Below are 12367 nucleotides of genomic sequence, written 5' to 3' on the forward strand. Positions count from 1 at the left end.
AGAACAAGGAACAACTGGGATTCACATACGGCTGCTGGGACACATCCATTGCATGTGACAGCCGGGCAGTTCCCACACACCCTCCATGGGCAGCTGGGCCCTGGCAGGAGATGTGCACACACTGGGACCATCAGCAGGAAATAGCACACGCCAGACGACCAGCCCCTCCTTGCCGGAGTCCCAGCTATAGACTTGTTAAATTGTCTGCGCACAAAGTCCACAGAAATGATTTTTCTCAGCTACAACTCTGAAAACCTACATATCCCTTAGTGAAATGCTGACCAAATATGGGAAGCCCCAGAGCTCAGCACTGCAGCACAATGGGCAAAGCGGCTGCCTGAGCACCAACACCCCGGAGGGGTTCTGGTTCAAGCCCTGGCTGTTTCCCTTCCAGCCACCTCCTTGCTAATGCGCCCAAGAAAGCAGCAGAGGATGGCCCGAGCGCTTGGGATCCTGCATCCCTACCCCTTTTTATTTATTATTTTTCTTTAAATAGAGAGGAGACGAGGAGAGAAAGATCTTTCATCTGCTGTTTCACTCCACAGATGGGCACAATGGAGGATGGGGCTGGGCCCAGCCAAAGCCAGCAGTCTGTAGCTTCGCCTGGATCTCCCAATAGAGCAGGAGCCCAAACACCTGGGTCCATCTTCCACTGCTTCCCCAGACCATGAGCAGGGAGCTGGGTTAGAAGTGAATAGCCGGGTATCAGACTGCCACACACAGGAGACACTGACAACATAGGCTGCAGCTGCCGCACAACTCTGCTCCCTGCTCCCCCAACTCTGCCTTTCAAGTAAATTGATTACACATTTAAGATTTTTCTTAGGATATATTTTATTTTTTATTGGAAAGCCAGATATACAGAGAGAAAGAGAAACAGAGAGGAAGATCTTCCGTCTGCTGATTCACTTCCCAAGTGGTCGCAATGGCCAAGATGCGCCGATCTGAAGCCAGGAGCCAGGAGCTTCTTCCAGTCTCCCATGTGGGTGCAGGCTTTGGGCTGTCCTCGACTGCTTTCCCAGGCCACAAGCAGGGAGCTGGATGGGAAGCAGGGCTGCTGGGATTAGAACCAGCACCCATATGGGATCCTGGGCGAGTGCGAGGCGAGGACTTCAGCCACTAGGCTACTGCACTGGGCCCTTAATTACACATTTTTAAAAATAATTTTACAATGTTAAGCACAATAAAGCATTCACTTTCTGGAAATGCGTTGGATGCTGTTTTCAGAATATGTGCATGAGCCCTAATGTAAACGTAATTAACAACCTTAGACCTCTACACACATTTTAATGTTGAAAGAAATATCTCCCCCACCCGCAACACACACACAAAGGGGTATGATGCAGGTTGAATGTGTGGTACAAACTGGATATATAAACATTGTTCCTTTGGAAGCATCACAAAGAAAAAAAAAAAGTCTTCAAGCATCCTCAACCCCCAGCTGGCTTTCTGATTCTCTTGTCCTCACAATATAATAAAACTTTTCCACACGGACATCCAAACAAGCTGGAGAAAACTCGTCTGCATAAATTTTAAACCACTTAACTACCTAAACCGAGCCAGACCAATGCATTATTTTATAATTAGTACAAACTGTTAAGCCCTCACCCATTAAAGATGTTGTTAACACCGAGATAATGGATAGGAACTTGCAGATTACACGTGTAACGCAGCATTTTATGAAGTTTAAAATGTGAGCAGTAAGTCCAGCTACTGACCAGCTGAGAACATTTCGCTCACTTTGGGAGGTTCTGCCCGGCCTGGCTGGCCTCTGCCTGGCTCCCTGTCTTCGCGCTTTCACTCACTGCTCCCGCCCCACTGACCCTCGGATGCTGCTTCCCGCCCCAGCAGCCCGCCACACTGGATGCAGAACTCAGCGGGCAGGGTGCCTCCTGCTTGCTAACCCTTACAAAGTGGATGACCGAGCCTCTGTGAGGAAGAAGCACTTACTCACAGCGCTGCCTCTGGCCAGGCACCCTTGGAGGCAGCCGCCTCTGTGTCAGCGCCTCACACAGGTCCCAGGGGTTGCCGCCGGCCAGAGTTGTTCCCCCTCCCCACGTGGGGACAGCTGCGCCCCCAGTCCAGCAGCATTCAGGGCCTGGAAACTTTGCCGCCACGGAGGGTGTGGGGTGGGGGCAGACCTGGGCTTCCCTGACACAGATTTTCCAGGGACTGCGGAAGGTAAAAGATCCTCCCCAGGTCTCTCAGGTGCTGGGCTGGCCCAGAGGCTGCCCCGGGAACACCCTTCCACCCCTCCTAGAGGAAGAGCACTCACAGCCGGGGGCACCCAGTCACACCAGCACGGCCAGGGCACTGCAAACCCTCTGTAGGGTGACCAAGGAGGATTGCCCTCTGCGAGGACACAACACACACAGCCGCTCAAGGTGGGGAAATGTGTCCTGCAAACGACCGGAATGTGATTCTTCACCCAGGGGCTGCCTGCACCAAAGACCAAGGTGAAGAGACAAAGAGGGATTCTTGCAGCGCTCACTTCACACACCCTCAGCACCCGCCAGAGCTGCAGGAGCTATTTGCATTTCAGTAAAGGGCCGCAGGGTGGGCGACTGAAGGAAAAAGGGGGCCTGGGCGAGGCTGAGCCCTGCAGAAGGTTAGGCCGCTCCCTGCCACGCAGGCAAGCAGTCCAGCTGCTCTGCTTCCCATCCAGCTCTCTGCTAAGGCTCCTGGGAAATAAGAGAAGGATGGCCATGTACTTGGGCCCCTGCCATCCACGTACGCCTGTTGGCCTCAGTCCGACCACTGCAGCCCTTTGGGCAGTGAACCAACAGATGGAAGAGTATTTTTCTTTGTCTCTCCCTCTCTGTGACAATCTGCCCTTCAAAAATAAAAATAAATTTGTTTCAAAAAAAAAAAAAGATTACAAAGGTAGTTAAATCCACCATGTTCTGTTGATGCCTCATACAATTTTTCACAACTGGATGAGAGAGAAAAGAAAAAAAAAAAGGTGAGCACACATTCCTGTAACGCCCAAATATGCTGGAGTTAAGAACGTTTAGTCAGTCTTAGCTCATAAAGATGCCCAGATGAACTGACAATTCCTCCCAAGGAAAGTCTGAAGAAGGATTGTACAGGAATGGACTGGAATTGGGAATTTCGCTTTGCAGAAATGGGGTTTGAGGGAAATGAGAAAGCCCAACTTTCAGCACCTGGGGGCTTGCCCTTCTGAGGGGTTGGGTGCACCCCCCACCCTGAGGAGTTCTAGGACCCTAAGCAGCCCCCTTCACCATCCCTGCAACACCCACCAAACCCAGAACCCTCTCCTGCAGCCCCTAAGCTATACCCATACAGGACAAGGGGTGGGCAGAAGTATGGAGAGAAACAAAGTCCACTTTGAGGGAACCACAAGGGCTTGTTCTGTGGGGCACTGAGGTGAACAAATACACGTTTCAGAGACTCCAGGTGTGCCCCCAAAAATCAGGGCCCCCTTAATCAGTCTGCCCTCCAATCCACATGAACCTTCACCATTAAGAAATAAGTTCCAGCTCATTAACAATCCCCTGTGGTCCCCCCACTAGCCTGGTTGAGCTCATTCCTAATGGGCATTTCAATCGGCCCTCTTACCCAGGGAATCACCAAGTTACCCCAGTCTCCACAGCAGTGTGAACAGGATGCAAACCCGATTGCAGAGAACTCCCCCCCGGAGGGGCTGCCTCCTTCACCCCCAAAGAGAAAGAAATAAGGAACGCAGCCCCTTCCAACGGGATCCCTTTCCAACGGGATCATTCCCACTGAGAGGCCAGCCTCCCGCTCTCTGCTTACAAGTAGCACTTCAGCACGTGCTGAAGCAGGGGTGCCCATAAAACCACCTTTGATGGAAGAGGAAGACAGAAGTCCCTAAGCCCCAAGTCTCCTCAACATCACTCCATCCTCAGAAGCAACTTGCCCAGGTGTGGGGAATTGGGGGTGCGCGAGGAGCCAGTGTTTCCCAGAACTTTCCATCCAGTTCCATTTCCACCAAAGTTTACAAAGTAAATAAAGTAGGACTGCCCGTTACGGGCAACAGCTCACTGCAAGTTTGTCAGAAAAATCCCTGGACTCCCAGCCCAGGATTTGAGGAGAGGGCGGGGGAAGGGGGGTCGGCCAGTCACCACGGCCGTGGACGGGTCCACAAGCGGGGTTCCCAGCGCAAAGACTGTGCTACAAGAATCCACCTCGGGAGACAATGACATCATGTGGGACACCAGGCAGGAAGTCAGGCTGCGAGAAGCAAACGGAGAAGTCTTGGGGGGTACCTCAGGACCACCACCCCAACCGCTCCCCACCCAGAGCCTCAAGAGGAAAAGTCCTCGACTGCCGCCAAGCTACCTGGAGGAGAAAACGGGGCCCCGCGGGGAGACCATCACTTGGCACAGGAGACCTCAGCGCCCGCCGACTCCCGAGGCGACGGGCGTGGGCTCCACTCCCGCCCGGGTCTCTCCACCCCCAGGGTCGCACAGGAGGAGAAGGGGACAAAGCGGAGCTCGCCACGCCAGCCCCTGCAACTTTCCCCGGGGGGCGCACAAAGGCACCGAGCTCGGTGACAGCCACAAGTGGCCGGGCACGGGCTCCGCGACCCCCGCCCGCGCGCACAGCACCCGGACCCCCCGCGGGCGCCGCAGCGCGGGCAACTTTTCCCTCAGGAGCGAGCGGGGAGGACCCCCCCTAGGGGACAAGTGGCGACCCAGGGACCCCGTCCCTCCCCTCCCCGCCCCCCACCGCGGCCGCGCGCCCAGGGGCACCCGGAGCGCAGCCGGCGCCCGGCGGGGCCACCCACCTGCACAGCTCGGGGAACTCGGCGGCCTGGGCCTGCGCAGCCACCGGCACGTTCACGAGCAGCAACAGCAGCAGCAGCTGCGGTGGCAGGAGCAGGGAACGCAGCGGGCGATCAGCGGGCACGGGCCCCAGGTGGGCGCTCCTGCCCGCGGCAGCGGCGGCGGCCCGCCTCATCGCTCCGGGCCCGGGAGGCACGGAGGGAGCGGGGCGAGGGGCGCGCTGCTGCCCGGGGCCGCGCACGGGACGCGGTCGCACCGCCAGGGTGGAGGTGGAGATGCAGCCGGAGCGGAGCCGGGGAGGCAGCGGAGAGAGCCGCGGCCCGAGACGAGTGCGGCTCGGCTGAGCTCGGCAGCACAAGAAGCAGCAGAGCGGCAGCGGTGGCGGCCCGGAATCGCGTCACGTGACCGGGGCAGGTCCCGCCCCTTCCCCGCCCCCAGCTCACGTGACGCTCTTGTTCAGGTGATCCGGACCCGCCCCCCGAGGCTCCGCCCGGGCCCGGTCACGTGAGCGCGGGCGGCCCGGGACGGGAAGCGGCGCCGCGGAGCCGGGCGAGGCACTCGGGCCAGGTGCGGCCTGGGCGCGCGCCCCCCGGCGGCGGCGTATGCCCGCCGGGACTCAGTTTCCCTCCCGGTGTGATGGGGAGGGGGGGCCGTGGCGCCTCTTCTCAAAACAGCCACGTTTGCAGGCTCGGCCCGGGCAGGGAGGGAGTCTTGGGGGTAGGGAGCGGTCCGCGAGGGGCGGGAGCGCGCTGCTCGGGCGCCGTCAGCTTCCCTAGCCCGGGCTGCCTGAGGTGGGGAGGCGGCGCCTGCCCGGAGTCCCGCCGACAAAGCCCGCCTGCTTCGGTGGCAGCGGCCGGGAAACGAGGCGACTCTGAGGAGACGCGGCTCGAGGCTTGCCCTCAGGATCTCCGCGACAGGCTGACCGGTGCGACCTAGCCAGCCGCGCCACGGTCCCTCAGAGGCGCCACGTGCCCCACCCCGGGCGGCGGGAACCCGATCGAGCGGAGACCGAAGGCGCGGAGGGGTGACTGCCACAGCGGTGTGCCAGCGCCAGCACTCAAACACACGCACGGGAATGCAGCCCGCCATCCCAAGGCTGGGGAGAAAGTGGGACGGACGCCTGGACGTCGGGTTGTTTTCGGAAAGTTCTTTGAAGCACCCTCGTTGACTAGCTGATAGAGACCAACCCAGTGAAACAGCGCCCAAGGCCAGTGCGCCCTTCCCTGCGGCACAGCCACCATGCTCTATGGTCGAGAGTAACAAAGCCCAAAAAATCCCAACAGGGTTGCAGGGGCACCAAGAATTCCAAGGTCATGTGTGGGTGTCAGGAAAGGGCTTGTGTTTTTGCAGCTCTGTGTTAAATAGCTCTAGGCCGGGGTCATCAGTGAATATCAAACCCATCAGGGTAAAAAGTGGTTGTGAGGCAGCCCGTGCGGTGGCAAGGCATGCTGTCCCCACTGCATCTGCTCAGCGGAGGACCTGGTGAGGCCCGGTAATCAAGTGGCTGGAATTGGAAAACTGACACATTCTGGCTCCTGAGGTGACGTAAGAGGAAACACTGCTGAAGACTGTGTTACCAGGAATGCCCAGTGGGTTCTTTCCTCAGCTTAGTATAGAAATAAAAAGCCGGGAATCTTTTGCAGACACAAAAGTTTATCTGCGAAGGAACCAGGTGAGCAGGAAGGGGAAAGCACCTCCGGAGAGAAAGCCGGGAGGCGGGGTGCCTCTCGAGAGAGATACTGTTGTGCCCAGATTTTGAGATCTCCAGAAATCACCAGGCGTCTGAAGTCAATGCAGGTGCACAAAGATGGTTTATTCAAGCTAAGTACAACCAAACCTGGGTTCTTGGTTGAGAGCAGGAGAGCTGGCTGGCTGACCGGCCAGGCGGCTGGCAGGGACCAACACCGCTTATAGGGGCAGTCCAGGATAGCTTGAAAAGGGGCAATTCACAGTAGTCCGCAAGGTGGGGGAAATACCACACATCCCCTTCCTATCTCGGCTGGACAGCCCAGGGGTCCAGCAACTAAGGGAAGCACCCACTTAATTACTTGGAGCCACCTGTGAGATAACCAGACTTAGGTGGGCCTTGATTCATAAGAATTGGGGCCCATCAGTGCGAAAGATCACATAGGCAGTTTGGCCTGCAAGCTCACAGTTTCTTAGAGTAGCAATGAGGCAGGAACCAGTGGTTGGGATTTCGATCCTGAGGTTCTTCAACACCAAAGGGGTCTTTGGAAGTCTCTTGGGATTTTAAGCCTTCTCCGACCCCTCCTTGTTGGGTGGGAGCCTACAGGTAAGATGTTCCCCATTGGTGGTCTCCTAACCAGTTACGAAATGGGTGGGCGGTGCTGGTGCCGCCCACCTGAAGGTGTGGCCAAGACCTCAGCAGGCCTGGACGGTGTCAGAATGTTGAAGAGGGAATACCAGCATGACTGATGCACATGCACAATGCACACTGTCAAGATATTCTCTAATTCCATAATGAAATTGAGAGCCAGTTACCCGTCCCAACTCATTCCCAGGAGACGCCAAAGAGCTTCCAAAACGTAAGCATATGTTCATAAAAGCCATTTTTCTGTAGATTTCTTGAAGACCTTTTGCAGACAATTAGGGAAGCAGAAATGAAGTTGCCTAACAGATGGAAATTAGTATTTGTAGGTCAAAAATTAACTGTACATCCAATGAATACAATGCTGTTGTTGTTGTTGTTGTTGTTATTGAAAAGGCAGATATACAGAGAGGAGAGACAGAAAGATCTTCCATTTGCTGGTTCACTCCCCCAGTGGCCACAATGGCTGAAACTGGGCCGGTCCGAAGCCAGCAGTTTCTTCCAGCTCTCCTGCGTGCATGCAGGATCCCAAGGCTTTGGCCCATCTTCTGCTGCTTTCCAAGACCACAAGCAAGAAACTACATGAGAAGTGGAACAGCCAGGCTACAAGCCAGTGCCATATGGGAGCCCGGGAGATGCAAGGTGAAGATTTAGCCACTAGGCCATCAAGTTGGGTCCGACATTTTTCTTTTAAAAGATGTATTTGTGGAGCTGGATTTGTGGCTTAGCAGGTTGAGTCTCCTCCTGCAGCACCAGTATTCCATATGGATGCCTGTTTGTGTCCCAGCTGCTCCTCTTCTGACCCAGCTCCCTGTTACTGCACCTGGGAGAGCAGCAGATGAGCCCAAGTCCTCAGGCCCCTAAGCCCACAGGGAGAATGCACTGGTTCACCCCCCAGATGGCACCACAGGCAAGCAGGAGCCAGGAGCTTCGGTCAGGACTTGCACATGATTAGCAGGGTCTCAAACACTTGGGCCATCTTCCAGTACTTTTCCCAGGTCATTAGCAAGGGAGCTGGATTGGAGGTGGAGGAGCAGGAACCAGCATCCATTTGGCATGTGGGCATTGCAGATGGCACAATGCCAGACCTACAACTTGTGTCTCTGAAGGCAGATATCACAGTTATCTCCATCAGTGCTTTTACAGTTTTTGAGTTGTAAAATATCTTTGAGACGGTGAAAGCCACACAACCCCGTCGAGTCAGTAGTGTAGCCTGCTGTTCTCTGTGGTTTCATGTTATGAGGCACAGTGGTTTGGATGTTGCGTGTGTCTCCACAGAAGGTCATGTACTCAGCATGGCGGTGGGATCGATAAGAAGCTGGGCCTGCAAGAAGAGCCGTAAGAGCATTAGCAGCATCCACTTGGCAGGGTTTGTGGGAACCTCGTGCCTCTGGCTCCTGGTGGTGTGACCACCTGTTCCCCTCCTGCCATCTACCATGTAAGCACACAGCTGCAGGGGGAGGAGCTCCTCACAAGAGCCAGTACTGTGCTGTTGGGACTTCCAGTTTCCAAAATCGTGGGCTCAATAGCCTCTTTTCTTCACGAAGTTCCAGTATTTTGTGTTAGGAATGCGAAACTGATTACTGTGTATGTGTTTTCAATTCCCTGCAGCCTACTGCAAACCAGAATATTAAATGGCAAATTTTTTAAAATAATTAATTAGGAGCCAGCATTGTGGCATATCAAGTTAATCCACTGAGATGCTGACCTCCTGTGTGCACACTGGTTCAAGTCCCAGATGCCCTGCTGATGCACCTGGGAAAGCAGAGATGGCCCAAGCGCTTGAGCCCTCGCCCCCACATGGCAGACCTGGACAGAGTGCCTGGCTGCTGACTTCAACCTGTTCCAGCCATGGCCATTGCGTCCATTTGGGGAAAGCTATCTCTTTCTCTTTCTGTATAACGTTGCCTGTCAAATAAACAAATCTCTTTTTAAAAATAATTAAGTTTCAAATAACTTAATTGTATTGTTGCAATTCTCCTGTTACTATTGTGGTAACCCCTCACTCTGTCTAGTGGATGAATTAGAGTTCACTGTGAACATACACATGCCGGAGAAAACTGTGTGTATGGGCTGTGCTGTCTTCAATGTCAGGCACCCGCTGTGTTGAAGTTCACCAATAATGTGTTGATGCATCTCAAAGTCATTCACAAGTTTTCCCTACCATGCACTCTACTACCTATGTGTCATTCTTCTTTTTAAGTATTAGTTATTTATTTGAAAGACAGAGTATACAGAGAGAGGGAAAGAAAAGAGAGAAATCTTCCATCCTCTGGTTCACTCCCCAAATGGCCACAACAGCAGGACTGGGCCAGGCCAGAGCAAGGAGACAGGAGCTTCTTCCAAAACTCCCACATGAGTACTCCGTAAATCTGACTTTCAAATAAAAGAATAAATAAATCTTTAAAACTAAACCACAATTGCAAATGTAGATGAAGAGTGTATTAGTGCTGTTCAGAATTTTTTAAGATTTCTTTATTTTTATTGGAAAGTCAAATTCACAGAGAGAAGAAGAGACAGAGAGGAAGACCCTCTATCTGCAGCTTCACTCTGCAAATGACCACAATGCCCAGAGCTGAGCTGATCCCAAGCCAGGAGCTAGGAGCTTCTTCCTGGTCTCCCACATGAGTGCAGGGTCCCAAGACTTAGAGCTATCCTCCACTGCTTTCCTAGGCCACAAGCAGGGAACTGGATGGGAAGCGGAGCAGCAGGGATACGAACCAACGTGCATATCAGATCCTGATGCATGCATGGTGAGGACTTTAGCCACTAGGCTACTGCACCAGGCTCTAGACGGCTTTTTCTCCCCCAGTGTTTCTGTAGGTCTGACTTTTTCAAAGTAAGAAGTTGCAAAAGAGATTCCATAGTGAAAGAGACTGACCCTGAAACAACAGAGAGAAAGAGAACAGGGCACCATGGGCAAGCAGAGCAGCGGCTCTGACGCCATGGTGGAGAGATACAGATACTACGTTTTTTGTACTCGGCCTTATGCCTGAGTGAAAATCACCTGGGTGCAGAAAAAAAAAAAGACTTCAGACCCCAGATTGTGCTACATCCTGAGCCCAGAAAATTGCCCCCTTCCCTGGAGGAGATGATCTCTGGGAGGCCGGACCAGTTTTGTTGCGCTCAGCTCCTGGAGCTTCTGAAACAGTCACCTGGGAACTCTCGATGGAATTGGACCGAAAATGGGGAGGACAAACAGCTGGCACAATAAGCACCAGAAGGGTTCACCTTGAGTGAGAAACCATTCATTATGCCACTTATTCTGCATAGCAATCCCATAAGACAAAGCTATCATCTTCATATAAAAGGTGAGAAGTTCAGACATTAAAAAAAAAAAAAAGTAAGTACCTCGCCCGAGGCCATGCAGTTAGTCCTGGAGCTTGGATGTGGAGCAGAGCCCAAGCTCCCAACCCCCAGACAGCCTTCTGCTCCTCTTCCTTCTCCTTTTTATCCTTTTCCTCCTCTTCCTCATCAGTGCCTGCTCCAGGGCATGAGGGAGAAGTGGTCATGATGATGCATCAAGAAAAACCTTCTGGAAGCTGCTTCGCCCACAATGTCAGGCTTTAGGGAACAAAGACCATGGGAAGTCTTCTGTCTGCAGCCCCAGGAATAACCGCTGCCCATTGGTGAGCACCTGGCCAGGAGTTCAGCTCAGGCCCTCCACTGCCAAGGGCATGCACCCACCAGGCAGGTAGGCTTGGGTCCTCTTTGCAAGCACTGTCTTTGTTTGCTAGCAAAATCCCTGTTGCACTAAGTAGGCTGGAAGTGTGTGCTCCTTGCTCCCCAGCCACTCTTGCAGCCATAGCTGGGGCCAGGTGACCCAATCCTGACAAGATCATGTCAGGAGTGGACCATGGGGACACTTGTGAGCTTCTGCTGGGCGTGGGGGTGCCATGCGTGGGAGGCCAAGCCTCACAAAGACAGACAGTAACTGGTGACATGAACAACATCAGTAACGCTTTTAGTTAGGTTGGCGGCTTACAAGGGAAGTCTTCAGATTAACTAGAAACATCTTGGCTTACATGCACCAGTGAGGAAAATGGACGTAAGAACAGATGGACAATAAACAGGGCAGCCAGTGTTGTGGCCAGCAGCTGCTGGTCTGGCCAACATCCTTCATCTGTGCCGGTTCAAGTCCCAGCTGCTCCGTTTCCAATCTGCCTGGAAAGGCAGCAGGTGAGCAGCAGAGCCCCTGAAACCCTGCTCCCTCTGGGGAAACCCACTGCAGTGAAGTGGAGCAGTGTATGGAAGACCGCTTGTGCTAAATGTTCCCCTGCTCCCTTCTCTGTCACTTGGAGTTTTTCTTTTTTAACATTAATCATTTTAATCTGAAAGGCATATTTACAGAGAGAATGAGAAACAAAGATCTTCCATCCACTGGTTCACTCCCCAAATGGCCATAGCAGCTAGAGTTGAGCCAATCCAAAGCCTATGGCCAGGAGCCTTCTCCAGGTCTCCCACGTGGGTGCAGGGTCTCAAGGATTTGGGCCGTGCTCTGCTGTTTTTCACAAGTAGGGAGCTGGTTGGGAAGTTAAGCAGCTGGGACACAAACCGGCACCCATATGGGATCCTGGCGCATGTAAGGGGAGGATTAGCAAGCCATTGCACCAGGCCCATGCTTTTCAAATTAATAAAGAAGCCTCCACTCTTGGCAAAAGTCACAATCAAAGAGAGGAGAGTGAAGGTCGTCTAACAAAGGCACCCTAAATTTTTGTTTTCCCCTTGATTCCACACTTGGAATGAGGCATGCAAAGAGAAAAAGGCAGTCCCCACGCAGTAGGGAATGGCAAGTTGAAAACAGACAAGCCAGCCACAGCCACCTATTTGCAGCTCAGTGGGATAAGTAAGTGGGTAATTACCCACAGGGGACTGGGTGAGATGAAAAATCTTTCCAATTGGAACCCAGCAGGAATCTGAGCAGATCCCCCGGTTCCCAAGGGATTTGATGGGGCTAATTCTCAAAAGGTGGAGCCTTCGGGAGGCCAGGGACCTTGTTTAGAAGCAAGCAGCAATGTGCACAGAGCAGAGGGCAGGAAGCTACCTCGGTCTGCTTGGGGTCATGACAGATTCCAGGAATCGGCCCTGGTTCTGCGTGGTGGAAAAGCAGGTGAGGGCTGAAGGCAAAGGGAAGCGAGTGCTGCTGTGGAAAGGGAACTCTTCACTGGACTGAAGAAAAGCGAAACTTCAGAGGCTTCTACCCCAGCTAGCCTCTTAACATGATTATCACTTTAAGCAAAGGACCTTGGCCATGATGGGCAAGATGGGG

The 12367-nt window shown here is 53.7% G+C and overlaps 1 protein-coding gene across 2 annotated transcripts in view; it reads right to left on the minus strand.

The window, feature by feature from the left end:
- IGF2R (insulin like growth factor 2 receptor) overlaps positions 1–5160 on the minus strand; it is a 91348-nt gene extending 86188 nt beyond the window's left edge. The window contains exon 1 of one of the 2 annotated variants that reach the window (XM_058660502.1): positions 4772–5160. In XM_058660502.1, coding sequence (XP_058516485.1) covers positions 4772–4944 — 173 coding nt within the window. In that variant the 5' untranslated portion in view covers positions 4945–5160. The remainder of the gene's footprint in view (positions 1–4771) is intronic. The other variant, XM_058660391.1, reaches the window with a different exon arrangement.
- Between the last annotated feature and the right edge of the window lie 7207 nt (positions 5161–12367).

Source organism: Ochotona princeps, chromosome 1 (assembly GCF_030435755.1).
Source record: "Ochotona princeps isolate mOchPri1 chromosome 1, mOchPri1.hap1, whole genome shotgun sequence".
Taxonomy (NCBI): domain Eukaryota; kingdom Metazoa; phylum Chordata; class Mammalia; order Lagomorpha; family Ochotonidae; genus Ochotona; species Ochotona princeps.